The sequence below is a fragment of the Balaenoptera ricei genome, chromosome 11, assembly GCF_028023285.1.
Source record: "Balaenoptera ricei isolate mBalRic1 chromosome 11, mBalRic1.hap2, whole genome shotgun sequence".
Taxonomy (NCBI): domain Eukaryota; kingdom Metazoa; phylum Chordata; class Mammalia; order Artiodactyla; family Balaenopteridae; genus Balaenoptera; species Balaenoptera ricei.
Genome location: NC_082649.1, coordinates 72,422,347 through 72,443,642, shown reverse-complemented (window position 1 = coordinate 72,443,642; position 21,296 = coordinate 72,422,347). Strand labels below are relative to the sequence as shown.

The window sequence follows — 21,296 nt, the reverse complement described above, 5'->3', positions numbered from 1 at the left end:
TCTTAAAATTAATTTCCACATGAGAAAATCTAGTAGTTTAAGGAAAATCTTGCTAGGTCTAATTCCCCAAGGTTCTGAAAGGGCTGGTTCTCCAGGAAAACTAAATCTGGTGCTACTCTTCCAGATCATAGTGCCTGAGTGCTAGGTGAGAAAAAATGTGCTCAACTGCTTTCCCAGTCCCCGAAACCCCTCCAATACCACGATTCAGTGAACTCACATGGGACTAATGAGACCTCATCCTAGGGCATCTAATGCTATGTATACAAAAGCAGTAAGAATGTTAACTGCTTGCTGATAAAAGATCACATGAACTCAAAGTGCAAAGAAAGCACAAAACAGCTGCAATTACGGCAATTATGTTGAAGAAGTCGTCATCCCCCAGCGTATCCAAAATAGATGAGACTGTTTGCTTTGCGATCGTCAGACGGAGCCCTTTCATGCTGCCACTGACATCCACTAAAATGACCACGTCTTTTGGAGAAGTCGCTGCCTGGATGTACCTAGATCAGAGGAAAATTAAGTAAAAATGAATCCTGAATCTCTGCAAGTTTTCTCTTTTAAAAAATAACTAAGAGGTTTGACCGTTTCCTACCATTTTCGGTTCCTGCAGTCAAAGGCAATGACTCCATTCTCATCTGGTTCCCATTTAATCCCTAGAAGAAAAATGGAGTTATAAGAAACCCAGAAACTTCAAATATTTATTCACAGCATTTCAAGGCTGCTCTGCTTTGCTGACTGAATGAACAGGGTGAAAAATCACATGCAAACACCGACCCTGGAGCTCATCACATGCTCCATCACCAACTCTGGGAAGGTGCTTTAGGGCTGGAACGCCATAGCAAACACGGCCTTAGCTCAGGCACTCCAAGATCTGCTAGAGAGTGGTGACATCTTTAGTAACCCACTGTCCATCAAGAAAGGACATGACTCCAGCCCCTTCCCATGGCTAATGATAAAGTTAGCCAAGGTCATTTCTCACTGTCCTTCAAGTTGCTGGACCTGGCTGCATCATTCATGGATCTCTGGGCAGAGTCAGGCCCCGTCCCTGGACCCAGATAGGTAATGTCTAGGGCACGGGGGGTAGAAAGCATTCAATATGTTTCCATCTCAGAATATACACAAGTCTGTTCTCTTTTCAGTTCTGTTTTGTCTTGGCCTTCTACACTGAAATGAAATAAAATGGCCCTAACTATACTGCATAATAAAATTTGAATTTCAGTCTTTGAAGCCTGGGGGGTTTTCTCCTTACGTAAAATGGGATCCAACATCCTTAGTCTTATGGCTTGCAGACTGGTCAGGATATGTCCAAGGTTCACATTCTCTATTTACAACTTAATCTTTATGAATAAACTTTCATTTAAAAAGAAAGTGTTTGCTGCCTAAAAATAAGATAGAAAGTCATTGTTTTCAACCATCAGTACTGCTCAGGGATGGAGGATTAGAAACACAGATTTTGGAGTTAAGAAAATAAAACAGAAAAATTATTTTCACAGGAGAAAATCCTGACTTTGTAGCACTGAGATTCTCCTTTCCAATTAATAAGGGCCAGTTTTCTGGACCACACTGGGCTAATAATAGGCACGTGCTTAAGATAACATCACTAAATTATTCCAGAGATAATCATGAGATGGCAGCTTGTAAACCAAAGTCATTTTGTTTTGTCCTCCTTGTACCTACATTTCCCACGTGCAAATGGACCTAATTTAAAGGTTCTCTGTAACAAATCGGAAAACAGAAGTATGAGAAGCCATTGCCAATTGAAGGTTATTAGGTAATGAAGATAAAATAAAAGTGACATAATATATTGTACACTAAAGGAGAAGAATGCAATTTATTTTAAAAACATCTGACATACTACATTTGTATAAAGCCAAGTACAGCTAGGATGACAGTCTTCACACATAATGAAATTATATATATAGTGAGGCTAGGTAATGTTCCAATGTGTAATTCCACAAAGAACTGGTTTGAGTCCAAATGAAGAGAATTTTTTTTAATGTGTTGACGCATGGTAGACATTCAGTGGACATTCCTTGAGTTGAATTGTGGCCAGTGTTCTTAGACCACAACCATATCTGATCATCCTCCTCCTCACCCCTACTCTGCCACCCTTCCTCCATCACAGCCTTATCACCAAGTGCTCCACTGGGGGAGAAAACATGCAATTCTGTTTTACTGTCCTAGCATTTAGGCCAGGGCCTAGGAAGAAGGAATTAATGACACTCAATGCTCTCCTTTTGGATTGAGGTCCTTTCCCTGCAAATGGGCTTGTAACTCCACCCATGCACTGCTGAAACTTGGTGCTTTTCAAAAAGGCTCTAGGGAAAGAATCCTTCCTTGCCTCTTCTTAGCTTCTGGTGGCTCCCAGCAATGCTTGGTGTTCCTTGACTTGTAGCTCATCTTTCCAATTTCCTACTCCGTCTTCACGTGGCTGTCTTCCCTCTGTGTCTGTATGTCCTCCCTTCTCATAAGGATACCAGTTACATTGGATTTAATCCTAATCCAGTATGATCACATCCCAGCTATATTAGATCTATTTCCATGAAAGGTCACATCTGAGGCTCCATGTGGACATGAATTTGGAGTGACGCTATTCAACCCACTACATGTAAAACACGTAGGACTTGTAAAACAAAAATGAGGGGTGGCCACAGGGTAAAGAAGACAACCCCCGGGCACAGAGAACCATGTCTGCCAAGGTTATGAGAAGAGCATGTCAAGTTCAAGGAGCTGAAGGAAGGCTGGTGTGGCTGTGCAGAGAGGATGTCTATACCAAAGAAAGAGCCTGGGTGACAGCAGGAACGAGGAGGCCCACGCCCTTCCTGGTCAGGACAGGAGGTACATACTAAGGGGATGAAGACAGTACCTCAACACAGTTCTAGGCACAGCTGCCCTGGATATAACACTAAAGGTCACACTTTGACTCAAAGACAGGGCTGTATGGGCCCCGGAGGATCATCTCACCCACACCTAACCTTTGGGCCCAAATCTTCATTTCATAGCAGGGACTCCAAGGCTCTGAAAGTTCAACAGATTTTCCTGAGATTCCTAGTTAGGACTGGGACTTGATCTCCCAAATCCCATGCCACCATTCTCTTCCTTACACAGGCAGTATAAGGAGGTTCCATGAGAATTTTCTGTATGTTAGTGTGAGTTAAGTGTGTAAAAAGTAAAACTGGTTTCCATGCCATGGGAGGAACATCTGAGGGCCTTTAATCTGCTTATGTTCATCTTGAACCTTTGCTGCTGGGGCAGCAAGAGGCAGCATTTACCAAACTAATCTGACCATTGAGCCTTTCCTTTCCCAAGAATCTCACAACAAAATGATTTAGGAGACAAACTTCAGGAAACCCTGTCCCAGATGGTACTATCTCTCCTAGGACATTTCAGCATTTTAGTATGTAATTTTTTATACACACAGATATTTTGAAAATGTTCAAGTAATCAAATCCCAGAGAAATAATAGTTGGTTCATCTTAAATCTCTGAGATCCAAGGAACTGTCACTTAACCAAGGAGTACCCTCAGGAGCCGTATCATTTCCGGAAGTGTCAAATGCCTCATGGGATCCCACCCAGGCTGGCTGGGGCATGAATCTCAAGATAAAAGGAACAATGCAGTTCAGCAGCAGCTTTCACTGCCATTCAGCCTTCTCTCGGCGGCACTCCAGACTTCATGACCTGCATCAGTGATGCCTAGCCTGCCTTCCTCAGCTTTCATAGGACAAGGTCCCTAGAACATTCAGCATATCCACAGGTGAAACTGAAAACAATTGTCAAAATCTCTACTGCAGACTCAAATGCTCAAATCTGATTAAATGTAAAATATTGTGCAATATTCCTATATACTATTGTTTCTCTCCCAAAGGCATTATAAACTAATATTGGAGGGAAATTAATTTCATCTAAGGCAACATATGTCTTCATAATCTTCTCGGTACATGAAAATGAAGAGTAGGGCCAACAGAGCAGAGCCTAACTCAGCATCACCTGAAAGTCAGGTGATTCAATGAATGTGTTCCTTGCTAGAGCTGGTTGGAACTGGGTTTCTGCCACTGGCAACCAAAATCTCTGATGAATGCACTTCCCCACAAGAGGAAGCTTCGTGAGGGCAGTGACCTTTTCTGCTTAGCTCACCATTTTATCCTCAGGGCCTCACACAGGGCTTGGAACAAAGCAAGAACTCAGGACACACTTACGTAAGAATGAAGGAACGTCCCTTCTGCTTACGACATTTACACTTACCACTGATTCATACTATTGTACCACTCTAAACATGAAAAGAAGCATCCTAAAAAGAAAAAAAAAAGAAATCCTAGCAATAAAAGCCCATGGATCCCTCATCTAACAATCATTTTATGTCCAAGAAACAAGAGGCGTACTCTCTGTTCAGAACCAAGCACTGAGTGAGCACTGACATGTATCAGGGCAGTGAAGCCCTTTGGAGGACTGTGACCTATGTCTTTATTCACAAAGAAAATATGCAGAAATTTTACAAAGTCAGAACTCTGCCACCAATATCATAAAAGAACTGTAAGCATTTCTGAGTCAACTATTCTGATTCTGACTGATAAAAATCTTGCACATAAATTAATCTCTCCAATTAGAGAAACCCTTTATGAGGATTTTCTTTTGTTATGGACTGAATGTTTGTGTCCCACCAACATTCATAGGTTGAAGAACCCCTATGTTCTGGTACTGAGAGGTAATTTTCTTTGGGAGGCAATTAGGTTTAGATGAGGTCATGAGAGTGGAACCCCCATGATGGGATTAGTGCCCTTCCAGGAAGAGTAAGAAACACCAGAGCTTCCTCTCTCTCCCATGTGAGGACACAGGAAGAAGGCAGCCGTCTGCAAGCCAGGAAAAGGAGTCTCACCAAGAAGCAAATCTGCCAGCACCTTGATCTTGGTCTTCCCAGCCTCCAGAACAATGAGAAATAAATGTCTGTTGTTTAAACCACCTAGTCTGTGGTGTTTTGTTACGGCAGCCCGAGATGACTAATACATCTCTATTATCAGATTTCAAATTTGAAATTTTCAATTTAGTTTGAAGACTTCCTGCTGGTGGAGACAACAGATGATCTGTGGTTTCTTCTTATTTGCTCCACCTTCATCCAAATGCCACGTGGTAAGATGTCCTTGTGGCTTCCCTGATGGATCAGCCCCCCACCATGCTCTATTTTCACAACATCTGCATTAAATTTACTCTCTGTTGAGTGTATCAAAGCAGATTACAATTTGGTGACACTGGAACTTTAATAGACCACTGTTTATTATAATGTTATCTTTAATAGAATGCTTATTTAAATTTCTGTGAGCTCCAGGAGGAGTCATGCATGCCCTGCTGAACACAGCTCTTGGGAAATGTTGAATAATCTGGCAAAGCAGGCACTTGGCAGGCAAGTCTCAGGGGACAGATGCTAAGTGCAGGGCAAACAACTCCTGAAGGCAGAGGCTGGCAGTCTCTGTGCCTCAAAGTGGGAAGACATCAGGTGCCTAGCCTTACTTAATGAAAACATAAAAGACTCCACTTAATTGCTCCAAGATTATGCAGGGTGTTTTTTTCCTTCTTTTAGGTTGAGCTTGTTAATTTCTACAGCTGTGATATTGGCACAATTGCAGCCTCCAGTCCTGTTTTCACAACTTGTAAGCAAAATTAAAACTTCCTTTTTTAATTACAATTCAAACCAAGCCAGAATTAAATTCCTGTTGCAAAGCAGAGGCCTGGGAAGACCCTAGAAGGAACACTTGTTCCAAAGTCATGATGGACAAACTCTGACTAACACATTCATTTGAAGGTGCTCTTGGTGGCACTGATGTCAGTAGTGCTTTGGCCATTTCAACCTCTCCCTCTAGGAGCAGTCAGCTTTAGAGTAGGGAAACCTAAGCTCAAATGTTTCCATTTCTTACATTTTTCAGTCAGAATTTAATTCAGCCGATTATGGATTGCTCCTTTCCCTGGTAATAATAACAACAATAATAGTAATAGTAGTAATAGTAATAAAAGCAACCTCTTGTCCAGAAAGATGAAATATGATACTTTTCACACTCCAATTCCTCACTTTAGGTGGCGGCTCTATGACTTACTCTATTGAGGAAGATGCTGAAACCACATGTAGATCCAAATGTGGGTGTGCACACGTATGCAGATGCCACACTGCATTCCTGTCCTGTACCCTGACAACAGATTTAATAGATTTGGACTTAATCTTTCATTTTCTTCTAAGAGAAGGGAAAAAATTGTTAACCCTGAACCCTAAAGGAAAATATCACAGGATCAGTAACTTGAATCATAATTCTCAATGCAGGGATACTCACCTGGATACTGCCTAAAAAAGCCCTTTGCACTTCCAAAGTACTGCCATATGAGACTCGGGTCACGATCAAAGTTATCTACAAAAACTTTGTTTAGGGATTCGGACCAATAAACCCCATTGACAATTGCTGGATCTGGGGAAAAAAGTGGGGGGGGGGGAGAGAAGAGGAATGTTACAAACCAAAGTGAAACAGAACCCCAGCTGGCATCCCACGTAGCTGGCAGATATCACCATGGGGCCCGTCCTGCAGGAAGCTGTGAAGAAAGTAATAGCTCCCGAAATGTTTAGCTCCTGGGAATTCCATACATTAGAGCTTCCCCATCCCGCCTGAGCCCTCTAAGCCACCCAGGAGCCTCTACTGATGACTCCTTATTTGAAAGGCCCATCCCCTTTTGGGTAACTTTCAATCTGGCTGAGCAAATAGATCCTGAGAAAGCAAAGAGAGACCTTCTTAGCATTCTGTTCTACTTTTCGGCCCCTGAGTCAGAACTCAGCATTGAAAACAGGAAAAATGTGTTTTCTGTCACTGCAGTCACCTCAGCCAACGCAGCCCTGTTCCAATTCTCTCCACCTCTAACTTAAAAGTATGCTTTAAAAATAAATAAATAAGTAAATTGGAATTACATCATAACTAAATCTCTCTACCTCTTTTGTTCAGCAGATTAAGAGCTCCATAAGGGCAGGAACAATCTTGCTTTGATCTCCTGCTGCACACCTTTGACCAGCACGTGGCAGAAACTCCAAAAATGTATGGATGGATAAAGAGATGAATGGATGAATTGATGGATGGATGGATTGATGAATAAAAGATTGTTCTCCAATTCCAGACAACTATCTACTCTCTGCCTTGTCATCCCATGAGCAAATGTCTTTTCCTCACCCTTGGGAGCCCAAAGATAACCCCTTGTCTTTTGTCCACAGATGAGAATTAAGAGTGAAGACGAAGACAGAAAATATATATTTCTTGCAGACTGATCAAAGCATGGTGGATCACTGAGGATACTCTTTAACTGTCCACTTTTTTTTAACCTTGGAAGATCCTGTTTCAAAATAATGCAACACTCAGCAAAATTTTGTTGCAAGAGTATAGATAATTGTCCAGTCCCAGTATGATGAGGGTAAGGATGACAACAGGATGAGCATGTTAATAATCAGGAAGAGGAGGAGGAGGAGAAACCTTTGCTGAGTCCTTCCTGCAAGGCAGGCACTGTGCTCATCTTCACTCCTGTCACCCCACCACAGCCCTCCATAGCAGGTCCACTGATGTTCTCCATGCTATACAAGTGGAAACGGAGCACCAGGAGGTCAGGTTCTTTCCTAAAACACCCAACTATCAAATGGCAAAGCCTCTTATCTGTGATTTCCTTATTTGTAAAATAGGGATAATAATACCCAATTGTTTGGCCTGTTTGGAAGGTAAAACACATTGACAGAAAGGGACTAATGGCCATAGGCATTCACAAAGTCATCAATGGAGCTAGTCCATTCCCCTGGAGTCCAGCACCCTCACCAGAATTCCCTGTGGAACTGTGAATCACAGTAACCCCACTGTGGCGTCCTCATTCCAAAGATCCCTCCATACTACGCAGACAGGGGGTATGGGGACAGTTTCCATCAGTCCAGCCCGTAAGTTGCACAGCAAGCCACCGAAAAAAGTAACTCTAGAAATGCTTATGTAAATTAGGTACACTGCAAGGAAACTCACTGTTGGCACTGTGCTAGCCACTACTCCTCCCCAGCTGCCTGCCCTTTGCCAGCTGGCTGCCCACAAGATGTGGAGGATGAGACAGAGCCACGATATGACGCCTGACCCAGTGGACAGACATGGCGCCTTGTCTTACTGTCTTAGCTCCAGCCTGTCTCATTCTTTCAGACCACTTACCCAGATTCAACAGGCAATTGGGATTCTAACTCTCATCTCAAGGGCAAATGCTCTAACTCTTGTAAACTATAATAAACCACATCATAGACTGGGAGAGTGAAAATGATCAAGTCAACTTTTTCCTGTAAAGTAATTTTGAGTAAGACTATCCTCACCATCCTGGAAAATGGAGTTCTTTATTGTTCCTGTCCAAGCTTAACAATAATTACTGTGACTCACTCTTTGCTACGAAAGCCACTTAAATTAATCCACGAAGGTGCAAATACAATAATGACAGTGAAAAATCCATGGTTCTTGCCTCTTCCATCAATAACTTCAATTATAAAAACCTTCCACAATTAGAAGCGAAAATTCCATTTCACTGGCTCTCTGTCTCAACATGTTAAGGAGTTCACCAGTTTCCAGTTAGACAATTCTTTTTTCTTGAGCATGATTTCTCTGGGGGTAGTAAAAGCCTGCCCATATCTCCAGATGGCCCTAGTAACCTAAGATTGTTCCTCCCTCTGGGAACTGTGAGCACCTTCAGAAATGAGAAAGAACTGTAGTGCCTGAGGATCATTTCATCCACTTCATTTGGATACCACATCTTGCTCTGAAATTATGTCTCTTTAAGAAAAGAGGGCTTCGGTTTTCCCAGGGTATGATGAATAAGCGAAGTAGAATCACTAAAAAATATGGTCTAGTTAAAATAATCTAAGGGGTTTAATGGACTGTATTAGCTTCCTGTGGCTGCTGTAAGAAATTACCACAAATTGGGGTGGGGGTGGGGGCTTAAAATAACAGAAATTTATTCCAGAGGCCAAAAGTTCAAAATCAAGGTGTTAGCAAGATTGGTTCCTTCTGGAGGCTCTGAGGGAGAATCTGTTCCATGCCTCTCTCCTAGCTTCCGGTGGTCGCCAGCAACCCTTGACGTTTCTTGCCTTATAAACACATCATTCCGATTTCTGCATCCATCTTCACTTGGCCTCTGTGGGTCTCTGTGTCAAATCTCCCTCTCTTTTTTCTTTAAGAAAACCAGTCACTGGACTTGGGTCCACCCTAAATTCAAGATGAGCTCATCTCAAAATCTTTGGCTTAATTACATCTGCAAAGACTCGATTTCCAAATAAGGTCACATTTGAAGGATGTACTGGAGGTTAGGACTTGGACATATCCTTTAGAGGCCACTATTCAACCCATTACATGTACTCATACTCTCTTAATTATCCTATACAATATACCCATATTCTATGGTTGTTAATGTACTGTTTTTAAAATCTCAGTTTAATAGATGCAGGCCTTTTTCCTAGTGAAGGACGTTTAAAGGCCTTCTCCCTTTTCTTCTTTATGGGAACAATTCAGATTTTCACATCTGCATTGTAATTTTATGAGCTTACAATTCTTCCTGACCTCTTTCAATGGGTCCTACCTGTAGTGCAACAAACTGGACTAAAATCATTTCCCTTAATGTTTAGTGTTGTGTCAATGCCCAGCCTCTCTGCTCAATAAAGTGAACTCCACGTAACATGGTCATTTTCCCAATGTTCCTGTCCATTATGCATCAACTTATGATTCATATTGGTCAATATCAAGTCCAGGAATAGCAATTCTTCCTCCTGTTTCCTCTACCTTCTGAGAGATTAAATTACCTCCAATGCCAGTCAAAAATCTATCAGACGTTCAGCTTTTAGTAAAACAGACTACTAGCAGAGGTTTAGAGAGTAAGAGTCCCACACCACCTTTCTGATCAATTTGCAATTTGTATCTGAAAAGCACTCACACATTCCTGCTCTGTCTTTATAATACATCATACAATCCATCAAAAAATCACATTTGGGGGCTTCCCTGGTGGCGCAGTGGTTGAGAATCTGCCTGCCAATGCAGGGGACACGGGTTCCAGCCCTGGTCTGGGAAGATCCCACATGCCGCGGAGCAACTAAGCCCGTGCGCCACAATTACTGAGCCTGCGCGTCTGAAGCCTATGCTCTGCAACGGGAGAGGCCGCGATAGTGAGAGGCCCGCGCACCGCGATGAAGAGTGGCCCCCACTTGCCACAACTAGAGAAAGCCCTCGCACAGAAACGAAGACCCAACACAGCCATAAATAAATAAATAAATGATTAATTAAAAAAAAAAAAAAAAAAAAAAAAAAAAAAATCACATTTGTAGCTTCCTTTTTTATTTCCACCCAGTAACTGCTCTCATCTGTGCTTTCCTCTGAAGCTTGCACTTTGCTACACAGGGGTCACCTGATGTTGCAGATGGCTAACGTTCTCTCTGCACACTCCCCCTTACACACATGCACACACATTTCCTTTTAGTTCTATTTCTGTGAATGAGTAGCCATCGCATTTCAGTCCTGAGTTCCATCCTCCTGTGACCTATCTGAGATGATCAGCCTCAAGCAAATTAATGTATGTAGAGCACTTAGCACAGCAACTGGCACATACAAAACACTCCATACATACTGGCCATTATTTGCTCCATGTCTTAGCAAATAAATAAGGTTCCAAGAAGACCCCCAACTTTCCTCCCTGTTCTCTGCTGCGTTCTCTCTGGGCAGCACCCCAACATTGCAGTCACCAGTCTGGAACTTGGGCTCTGGAGCTGGAATCCCAGGTTTGAGACCTCACTCAACACTTGTTAGCTAATGGCTTTGGACTTGTGACTTAACTTTCCTGTGTCCCAATGTCTCCATCTGTGGAAGGCAAATGAGAGCAGCCCTCCCTCAAAAGTTGGTGGTACAAGGCACATAGGTGCCCAGCAGCAGGAGGGCTCCACCAGGAGGGTACATCACCAGTTGCAGCTCTATGGTGAGCCCCCGACTCCCCAGCCAGGGCAGTCCAGCTGTCCTAGGACCATCCAGGTAAGGCTCTACCTATGTGTCTTCCTCCCTTCCTCAAATTATCAGGGTCAGGCACTCTTGATGATTCTTCCATTTGTTCATTCGATTAATATTTATTGAGCACCTACTATCTCAGGCATTCAGCACTGAACCAGATAGATCGTGAAGCTGACATTTCAGTCTGAGGAGGGGAGACAAGGGAAAAGAAATGAGAATTCCAAATAGAAATGGGTGTGATGAAGACAAGTAAAAGGGATGGTAGGCTTGAGAGTTACCCTGTGTGATTAGTTGGGGAAAGGGGAGTTACTCAAATTGGGCGGTCAAAGATGACCTCTTTGAGGAGAGCCCTGAATGCTAAGAAGGCATCAGCTCAAAAACCCCTTGGCCAGCAAAAACTTTCTAGGCAAAGAGAACAGCAAGTTCTAAAGTCTGGAGCTGGGAAGAAACCCATGTCTTAGGGAACAAAACAACAAAGCCACAAGTATTACTGGAGCCTTGTGAGCAAAGGAGAGAGTTACAGGATGGGGCTGGAGAGGTGGGCAGGCCATGGTGAGGATTTTAGCAGATCAGCAAAGTTTCCTGCCAAGTATACATTTTCTAACAGACGTAATCTGTGCTCCACCAGTGCCAAGGCCCATCACGCTTTTATTCATGGTTCAAAAATCAAATTTCTTTTCTTCTGAAATCTATAGCCAGCATAGCCTACTTCCTTTTTCCAGGACACACCCTTCAAACAATCAGGATCTTTATGGATGCCTTAGTATTTGAGTTTCCTCTCCAGACCTCAAAGTTACCTGATACTCCCTTCATCTTTTTTCTCAATATCATTTATTCTCCAGTGAATTAGCAGCACTGTATTAATTTAAACTTGCCATTTTCTACCACAAAATATGGGTCCATTTCTAGAAAATCTGAGCATACATGAACAATTATAGGCTAATATTGAATTACAAACTACTGTTACCCAAAAGCCATTGTTTGAAGGGAAGGGGCTGAATTCATGTTCAACTGGGTTTTGAAGTATGGCCCTTGTAAAGAAGGTATTTATTTCCTGCCTTGAACAAGCTGGAGGAAGGATCTTGGGCTTTCCTAAAGGTCTTTGAAGGTGTGTGTCTCCTGGATATAAAATTACACCAGCACAGGGATTACTGGGGGCACTGAGTCCACGCAGTTTTCCTCAGCCCCGCATGCTGGACCAGATTCAAGAGGAGAATGGCTGGAGAGGTTTCATGTCTCCCATTTCAGCAAGCAAATGACGTCTCTCGTTCATTCTAAATAGATCATAGATTAAATAATGAATACTTTTGATGCTAATTATCAAGCACTTAATATGTATTGGAAAATAGCCCTTAATGTGTGTTGAATTATAAAATAGATTTATTAGCAAAACATTTACCCTTCCTCTAAACTTAGTGATGTGCTAGATATTAAATGCAGCTTGCTTTTCCCAAATCTGGAGGCGTTTTCTGGCAGTCCTGGGAAGAGAGGGATGAGGAATACTCATGGCCCAGTGCTGAACCACTCTGGATGGAGCTGGGAAGCAAAGTGAGTGGGGAACCCAGCTACCAGTTTGGCAAAACCTAGAGGGTACCTTAGACTCTCAGCCCATTGCCTCGACGTGCTAGACTTCAGGAGCTCATTCCCCAGTGGGATTTCCGGTCAATGACGGAACTTGTTTGTTCGGATTTTTTGCCTTAATTATATCAACTTTAAATAGTCCTCCTCCCTTAACATATTTAAATTTTTGTGGAGAAACTTGCATTTCTTCCTCCTTGTCATTCTTTATCCCCCTGGAATAAACCATTCCTAAGTCTTTGTCAGAGATACTAAGAAAAAGAAAATTATGTGCTAGAAATCAAAATAATAATGATACTGATAGCAGCAGAGATTGCCATTTCTGGCACATTTATAATGTGCCATGTACTATGCAGGACAGTTACAAACTACTCTTCCTAGCCCTATTTGACAGATGAGGAAACTGATCCTCAGAGCATTGAAGTCCATTGCCCCAGTACATCACCTGACCAAGGTAGAGATTAGCTAAATTGCATGTTGCGTCCAAGCTATTAGATGGAAGAAGACTGGAATGGAGGCCTCGAACTCTATTACTCACCAGATAGTAAGGGGTGGGGGGAAAAAGGTGGCATGGGAGGTGCAGTCAAGGTAACACGTGGCTCAGAGCAGTCTGTCTGCCCCCAGCTGTCAACAAATAAATGAAGTGGGTGGTCCCTGGAGGAGGGGGCTGGGATCAAGCTTTCTTGGAGACCCTGACAGCATCTTCACACCTAATGCTCCAGGCATGTGTGTAAGTTGAAGAGGACATGGTGGATAAAGATAAGGTAGAGCCTGTCTGCAAGGGTCCCCTAATGCATCCCCCTTGGGGTCTCTGCTGCAGAGCCACAGTGAAGCTCTCTCATCACCATCAGCATTTGGATTTGGGGGCTGCTTGCAGAGGGGACATTTACAAGGCATAAAATCTTGGATAAGACACTCTAGAGTGAAGATAAGCATATCTCATGGGGCTTTGGATTCTAAAGTGGCATCTGATAAACTGTAGTTAAGCTGGTATCACTAATTTAAAACACCTCATTTGATATGTGATCTTGTCCCATTAACTGAGTCTCCCTTGAGGTCTCTAACAAAGAGCTGAAGAATCAAAGCCTACTTCCTCCCTGAGGTTTTGCTCTGGTTAGAAAGGGAATAAAACTCACCTTGGACAGGTTCAGAGATGCGGTGAGCACAGCCCCCCCTTTCCCACCAACAAGTACTAGAATAACACCAGCCTTGCAAGACCCTTGCTGCGGCTCTCTGGAACCTGGCATCCTGATTGCAAATCTGTGCTGAATTCCAAGGCAAGATCGTACACCCTGACCCAGAAGTTTCAGTAGTTTCTGCTAACCCATCACTCAGAGACTACATCTCACTGCCCAGTGCTCTAAGATGCTCTGGTCTGGCCCAGGATCCATTTTCAAATCTGCTTCTCCTCCAATTCCCAACTTACACCCACATCCCCACCCTGGACAATCTTATTGAGGCTTTTCTTTTCTTGTTTCATTTATAGTAGCTGTTCCTACTGCCATTGTACAACCCATTTAAAGTGTGTAAATCATGTCATATTTTCTAACATTCTCCAAAGCATTTAGCCCCTGTACCGGATGTAGTATGTATTTATTCATTCATTCAGAAAATACCTGCTGAATGACTACTGTGTGCCAGGCACTGTGTTAGGATTTGGGGACAAAGCAGTGGGGAAAACCAGGCAAAGCCTTTAACTCAAAGGCATGTATAATCCATTGGGGAAAGCAGAAAACCCAATAATTATCGAATTAAATGTAAGATTACAGTTATGATTAGTATCAGAGGGGCAAAACATGATGTTGGGGAACATGTTCTTAAGCAAGGTCTTCCTAACACATTATTGATCAAGCTGGAATTTGAGGAATGAATAGGCATTAAAAGTGGGGCCGGGGGTGTGGGTGCAGAGTGGTCCTGGCATTGCCAACTGCAAGTTTAAATACCTGGAATTCAGAGGACAAAAAGCTTGGGTGGGAGGGATCGGGGATAAGAACTTAGCAGGACCTTGAAGACCCTGGGCTGCAGTCTGCTGGCAATCTCAGGAACAATGGAGGCCCCTGGATGGTTTGAAGAGAGGGCAGGTACACACTCCTGCCATTTGGAGACCAACCAAGCAGAGGCAGGAGAGTGGGGGTGGAGGGACTGTTTAGAGGCTCCTACTGTCCTTCCAGGGGGACAGGATGGTGCCTGCACTAGGGTGGCAGGGTGGCAGAGTGAGAGGAGCCACTGGTGTAGAGAGGACAAGCTCACCAAACAAGTTTTGCACTCTGAAGGCAGGTGTTTATTCCAGAGGTAGAAGCTCTCTTCTGCATCGTCCCAGCATCCAAGCAGGGCGTCCTCCACAGTAGGAAGCCTGGAGGACAGTGCTTCAGAGTACTGCATCCTAGGGGAGTTCACCCAAGGGGAGCTGGCATGCTTCTTAGATGGCACACAAATGGGAAAATCTACTGATGGAAACAGGGAAGAGTTTGTCCTCCAACAGCTGGATTGTCACAGATTTGCAAACACCAATTTCTCTGTTGCAACAGTCCTCAGAATGTACATCCCAGCCAGCTGTTCTTGCAGTGTGTCCCTAATTGATAGAAGTTATTCATAAGCAGCATGAAAGAGTGGGAACCATAAGAAAAAGAAATCCTTGACCACACATTTGGGTGTTGGAAACCTTCAGCATGACTTTTTCTGGGCACTGCTATGGGCTCACACGGTGCCAGCTGCCCTACATGCCTCATTCACCGTCATGCTCACAGCTCCTGGGAAGGCGCACACTATTTCTGAAGGGTGGGAGAACTGAGGTCCTGTTGGGGAAAAGCTACACAGCCTGACATGGGCTAGGCTGTCCTTCCGCCTAAAGTGAAAGGGTCCCTCAGAAGAGGCAGAGCAGGGGGCATGGGGAGAGAGTGGGGTGGGGCTCAGAGACACTTAGTCCCAGGCCTCTGTCCTAAACACACACACACCCACCCCACTCAAAGTAAAGCCAAATAAACGTACCCATTCAGTCAACAAGCATTTAAAATTACCTAGGGTATTTGAAGGCTTGTCCTGTGTTCCATGGTGGGGGGCATGGGGGAAGCGCACAAAGAAACAATTCTGGAGAAAACTGATGTTATGACAAGTCACACACACAAAAAGACAACTCCCAGCTAGAGTATAGAACCTATAGCTGTCATTATTTGGTAAGAACCCATTCCTGATATTCACTCAGAAAGTCTAATCTCATTCCAAACTTTCAGAAGAGAGAAAGGAATTTAAACATTCCTCCCTTCCATCTTGTGGCTCCCAGTAAAATATGATTTTGTGAGCCTGCCGTCTGCACTGATGCTATCAGCTTTTTATTGATATTTAATATAAACACAGCTCCGAGGCTAGCAGGTACCCTGACAGGGTCTGAAATATAATTGCTAGGGAACTGTACAAACGCGTGTAGCAATTAAGGAGCTGTCAGGGATACTGTCGGTGTGAAGACACAGAACTGCGGCTGGACAAAGGAAGGAGCTGAATCGGAGGCCGAGGGAGCAGAGGGCTGCAGAGGAAACAGGGTAGCGTATCACCATCAGCGGGCCCAGAAGCCACAGACAGGGAGATAAGTGGATTGTGGACATTCAAAAAGGGAAACAGAGCTAAGTGTAACTTCGCTGTTTGTTTTTAACACCCAAAGGCAGAGAGCTGACTCTCCTGCATTTGCTCTGAGATTTATATGGAGAGACGACATGCAGCCTTGAGTCTGGCTTCTGAGAGAGGCCCGGGTTGGGGCATGGAAGGGAATTAGTATTCTGCACTGCTTTTAAGAGATGTCACAGGGTACCAGCCTGAAAAATTGGCTTGTGGGTAGGAAAGATGGGGTGGATATGGATGAAAGGTGAGTTCTGAGTGAGGAAGAAGGAAATATGAGCCAGCTGGAAGAAGAGGCACAGCAGAAGGAAGATTTGAGCTGAGCCTTGAGGAGGACCACAGAACTCCTGATCTGCGTTTCAGTGCAAGTCCTGCCCATACCTACACTGTCATCGATTTAACAGGCCACTCAGTGGTGGCAGGATGGGTATGGTCATGGTGATGGAGGTGTAGACACGTTCTCCTCTTTGTACCAGGATCTCGTCATCCTTTGAGATGCTAGAAGCCTTGGTCTTTGTAAGTGGGTGCAGTGGGGTGAGGAAAGGCAATTGTCTAGCGAATGGCCTGGGTTTGGGGATCAGAATGACCAGGTCTAGTAATGGGTCTTTTATGCCTTAATTTACTTTTAAGTTCCCAGAAAAGAAGCACCCTTTTCCAAATTTGGAATGCTGCTGCCAGATATATGAGCTACAAGTAGCCATTGAAATAGCAGAATAAAATTTTAATCTCTTATTTCTTGAACCATGGATGGAAAGGGGCTTATGCCCTGCCCTCACTCCCTTCTCAGAACACACACACACACACACACACACACACACACACACACACACACCACATGCCATCCTAGGTAAGTACTTTCAGGTAGAACACAAAGGAACTTTTAAAGACTTTAGCCTTTGTGTACTTCATTATGTTAGAGTAATTTTAAGCAACACATCAAACCCATGGGTACGCAGATTATTGCTCAGAATGAGGCTAAATTTATTTAGGTGAAAATAAAGAGTGAGTCAGTTTAAAGAAAAACATCAAGTAATCAAATAGGCATTGGGCAGAAACAGATGAAGACATGAGTGTGGCCCATGAATGACTGGGGCTGGGGAAATGTGGCTCCAGTGGCTCAAAGCTGCCACGCTCATCACCTCTTCCCAGTTTCCTGCCTAAGTAACTCACATCTCAACCTTAACAGCATCTACACCAGGGTGTAGGATGGCAGGTGAAATGTGAACACATTCCTTGTATAAAGAAAACTGTGGTTTTTCTTTAATAAAATATAAATGATATATCCTCTATGTCTTCCAACTCTGAAACTGACAAACTCCTGAAGGCATGCAGCCCCAAGAATAAGAAAATGTAGTTGTGGTCACATAGCCAAGGGCATTTCTAGCTTGACACCGCTAGAAACATGTACAGAGGAGTCAGAAGTAGGCCTGAGAAAGGGCAGAAAGATGCTCTAAGAAGCAGACAATGTTCTCTGTGGGGAAGATCCACCCCCTCACGGAGCTCTGTGGAGGAAACCAATTTCATGCCAAGGTGGTTTTGATGGATATGGCACCAGGGGACTGGGTTCACATGGCTAGAACATTATAGGAATTTGCTTTTGATGCTCATTTTCATGCGAAGATCCTCTGGTCGTAAGCTCTCCCCACCCCCAGCCCAACTGTACCACGGCAAGTTCAAACTGCTCCCAAAGAGCATGATATCCACTAGGAATAATACCAGCTTCCAATAATGTTGGCCAAGAATTATTAACAAGGATGTTCCAGCCATCTTTCCACCAGACCTCATTCACCCCACAAATGCTTATATCAACTATTTTTTTGGCTTGTTGAACAACAGCAGTTGGGCCCAATTAATTGAGACCAAATGATTGAGTTTATGGACCTTCAGCGGCTAATGCACACTAGATCCTGAGTGGCAAGGATGGGTATTTGATGGTCCCCTCCTCTTGTCAAATAAGCTCGTGAAAAATCAAACGGCATAGGTTTAATTCTATTCCATGATTTGTAACTAGATGAGCATATAATTTATTATCCAAACTGGATCACTTTTGAGGGGGGGTATTTTTATTAATACATAGAGATAATTAGTGTAAGTAGGTATATTGTTGGCAGAACAGAATGGACAGACACTCCATTTATAACTCACCCCATTCCACAGGGAATGGAACCGAATGACTCTGTGTGTGTGTGTGTGTGTGTGTGTGTGTGTGTGAGAGAGAGAGAGAGAGATCTCTGATGTGATCACGATGTGTATAACCAAAAAGAATTAGAGCAAGGAATCATTTTTATAATAATACATAACACCTTCTTTTAACACTTCGCCAATCAGTGTATGTAAGGCCATGGCCTTTTAAGTACTGGGGGCAGTTGGCTAGCTATGGACATTCAGCATGCTCCAGACATCAGCCAAAGTGTTTTATTGATGGGAGAAGAAATGGAAAACATTAATTAATCCACTAAATTGCTTAACTGGATGCTACTTAAGACTGTTGCTACTGTAATTATGTCAATACACCCTCTACTTCTTCAAGCTGGGAATCTTTCCAATTTAAGGAACCAAAGAGCCAAATTAAAATACCTTTAAAAATACTGGCCCATAGAACTAAAAAGATTAGGGGTAGAAACGGCTTCAAGGGTAGGTTGGTCCAGAGATTGCCAACGGTTTCACCAAGGCTGTGGTCTCTGTCTTTCTATTCTGTGTCCGACTGAGCTGGCTCCATCCTCAGACCCTTCCTCTCACACATCCCGGCCTTTCACCCTACAACCCTTGCCCCAGCATCTCCAACGTTTCCCCTTATGGGGCCACAGGATTGCTGCAGCACTTACAGTCATCAAACTTTTTCCCACCATACTCACGGGTAGAATGTGAGACCTTCAGATGTCTCCTTACTTTTATTGACTTTGAGCATTGTACACCCATCCCTGAGCTAACCAAAACAAGAGTGGAATGAGGCATGCTGACTGATTGGCTTAAACATGCTAAGTCTTGGGTCTGATTTCAAGCCCAGCAGCCATGAAACATGGGTTTCTGAAAGAAATTCAGAGTGGCACTGGCGGGAAGAGGAAAGAGAGGGTGCCAAACCAGAAATATCTCCTCCAAGTTTCCAATATGGTCACAAACACCCAAAGAGTCATCTCAGAGGCCACAAAACCCACGTGACTCGGGATTTCACCAAGCACTAATTCCGCTAAATAATTTAAATCTGGCAGGATCATTTTCCAAGTGAAGCATTTCCACACCACACCGGTGTACAAGAAGTCTGTTCAGTGTTCTAAAAGTGCATGGCAGATAGAAGAAAGTTTATCAAGGAAAGTTTAATGCAGAAGATAGATCTCTTGGGATGCAAAGCAAAAAATTCAAAGAAGAGAGAAAAGTGCTTTGTGGGAAATAATGCTGCAAGTTCAGAAGATTACATGCTACAAATAACAATGAAAAAGAAAAAAAAAATGTTATTGCTACTAAAATAAAACCAACAAGGCCATACATATTTAACAGGAACTTCACCAAGCAAGAAGCCAGCTGCTACGAAAATGATGTATGACAAGGATGGACCTTCAGAAACGGAAGCTGATCTCCAAAACTTTCAAGGACAGAGCTACTTAGAGATTTTAGCTGGAATTGTTTTAATAAGAGCATGCTTTTAAGTCAAGGCTTGACAAATCTTTTCTTAAAAATTTTAGTAGTCCAAACTTTATTATTTTCTTATTTGTGGAAACATTTATTCAGAAAGGTCTTCTAGCAATAAAGATGCTAAAACTTTTATATAGTGATGGTGGTTTATTTAATCAGTTTGATTAAACAGTTTCAAACATATTTTAAATGGCCAGAAGTAGAGTAAATCAAAACTCCAGTAACATTTTGAAGTCCTAACACATTTGATGACTAATTTTATTTCAGCAGTTAACTAGAAAGAAGACAAGCCATCTATGCAGATACTATCGAATTCAGCTTCCTTATTTAATCTGCCATGATTTCACCCCTTGGTCTGTTTGATTATTTTTAAATAGCTTGGTTCTATTTTGTATGTGAATTAAAGGGCACGTAAATTTAAAGTTGCTGCTATTTCAATAGCATTTACATGATTAGAATATAACAAAGTGTGTGTGTAAGAAATGAAAGCTATGTTACTCATGGAATGTCCCAAAGCAAGGACCATCCATGATGCCAAGTCAAAGTTTACAAGGTCAAAATAAAAAAGGCTAGCTTGGTCACTGTGAGGTCAGGAGACGGGTGGACTCCACAGCAAGAACAAGAAAAGATGTGAAGAGAGGATAATAAAGTTTGTTTCAGAACTATTGTTCATCATCAAAGGTAGAATTGTTTAAGAGAAAACATGTTACTTAAAACAAATATTTTATTTAATTTAAAGTTGTTCAATACTTGTTCTCTAAAACATATTATGTATTTACCACGTATATATGGAGATCTTTCCTCTTACAATTGAATTAGGATAAGACATAGTTAATTAGCATATGGGATCAGTACAAATTCATAGCAGAGGGTCAATCCAATCCTTCTGAGCAACACAGACTATATAAGAAGAAAAGGAAAGAGAAGAAGGACAAGAAAAAATGGGCCCTTTCGTCTTAAAAGTAGTAGACTACAGTGCACATAGGCGTACAAAAAAATTAATAACTTTCTGAGTCCTTAACTTTCTCCAGCCATTGTCTTTAAAGCAAGGGGGAAAAAAGGTTCAAATGCTTAAAATCTCTCCAAAACTATTAGCAAAAACAATATGGAAATACATAACAGATGCACAAAGGCGTCTTGGGATGAATATATTATGGACCCACAACTGCAAATTCTAAAATCTACTTAATTGTGCCAAAGAGAAACATACGAAAGACCTTTTGATAAACAAAATGCAGACAGTGTTTCAAAAAAAAAAAAATCTTGACATCTTGAGCCAAGGACTATTCCTCAGCTGGATATTTCAGACTCTGACTAGACCACCAAAACAGGCTCTGCTGTCACGCTGGCCACCTTTGAGAACAGTAACATAGCTCAAGCTTTGGTCCTACATTGTGAGAGAGTGGAATAATAAATGAATTCTGCAAGAAGATTCCACTTGGGGCTTTTTATCTTAGACCAAA

General features: G+C 42.7%; 1 protein-coding gene across 2 annotated transcripts in view; it reads right to left on the bottom strand.

The window, feature by feature from the left end:
* Positions 1 to 21,296, bottom strand: part of CACNA2D3 (calcium voltage-gated channel auxiliary subunit alpha2delta 3) — a 770,150-nt gene that overhangs the window by 400,260 nt on the left and 348,594 nt on the right. For both annotated transcript variants that reach the window (XM_059937666.1, XM_059937667.1), the window contains exons 6-8: positions 6,316 to 6,447; positions 593 to 653; positions 350 to 500 (exon numbers count right to left, since the gene is read on the bottom strand). In XM_059937666.1, the coding sequence (XP_059793649.1) occupies positions 350 to 500; positions 593 to 653; positions 6,316 to 6,447 (344 nt within the window). The remainder of the gene's footprint in view (positions 1 to 349; positions 501 to 592; positions 654 to 6,315; positions 6,448 to 21,296) is intronic.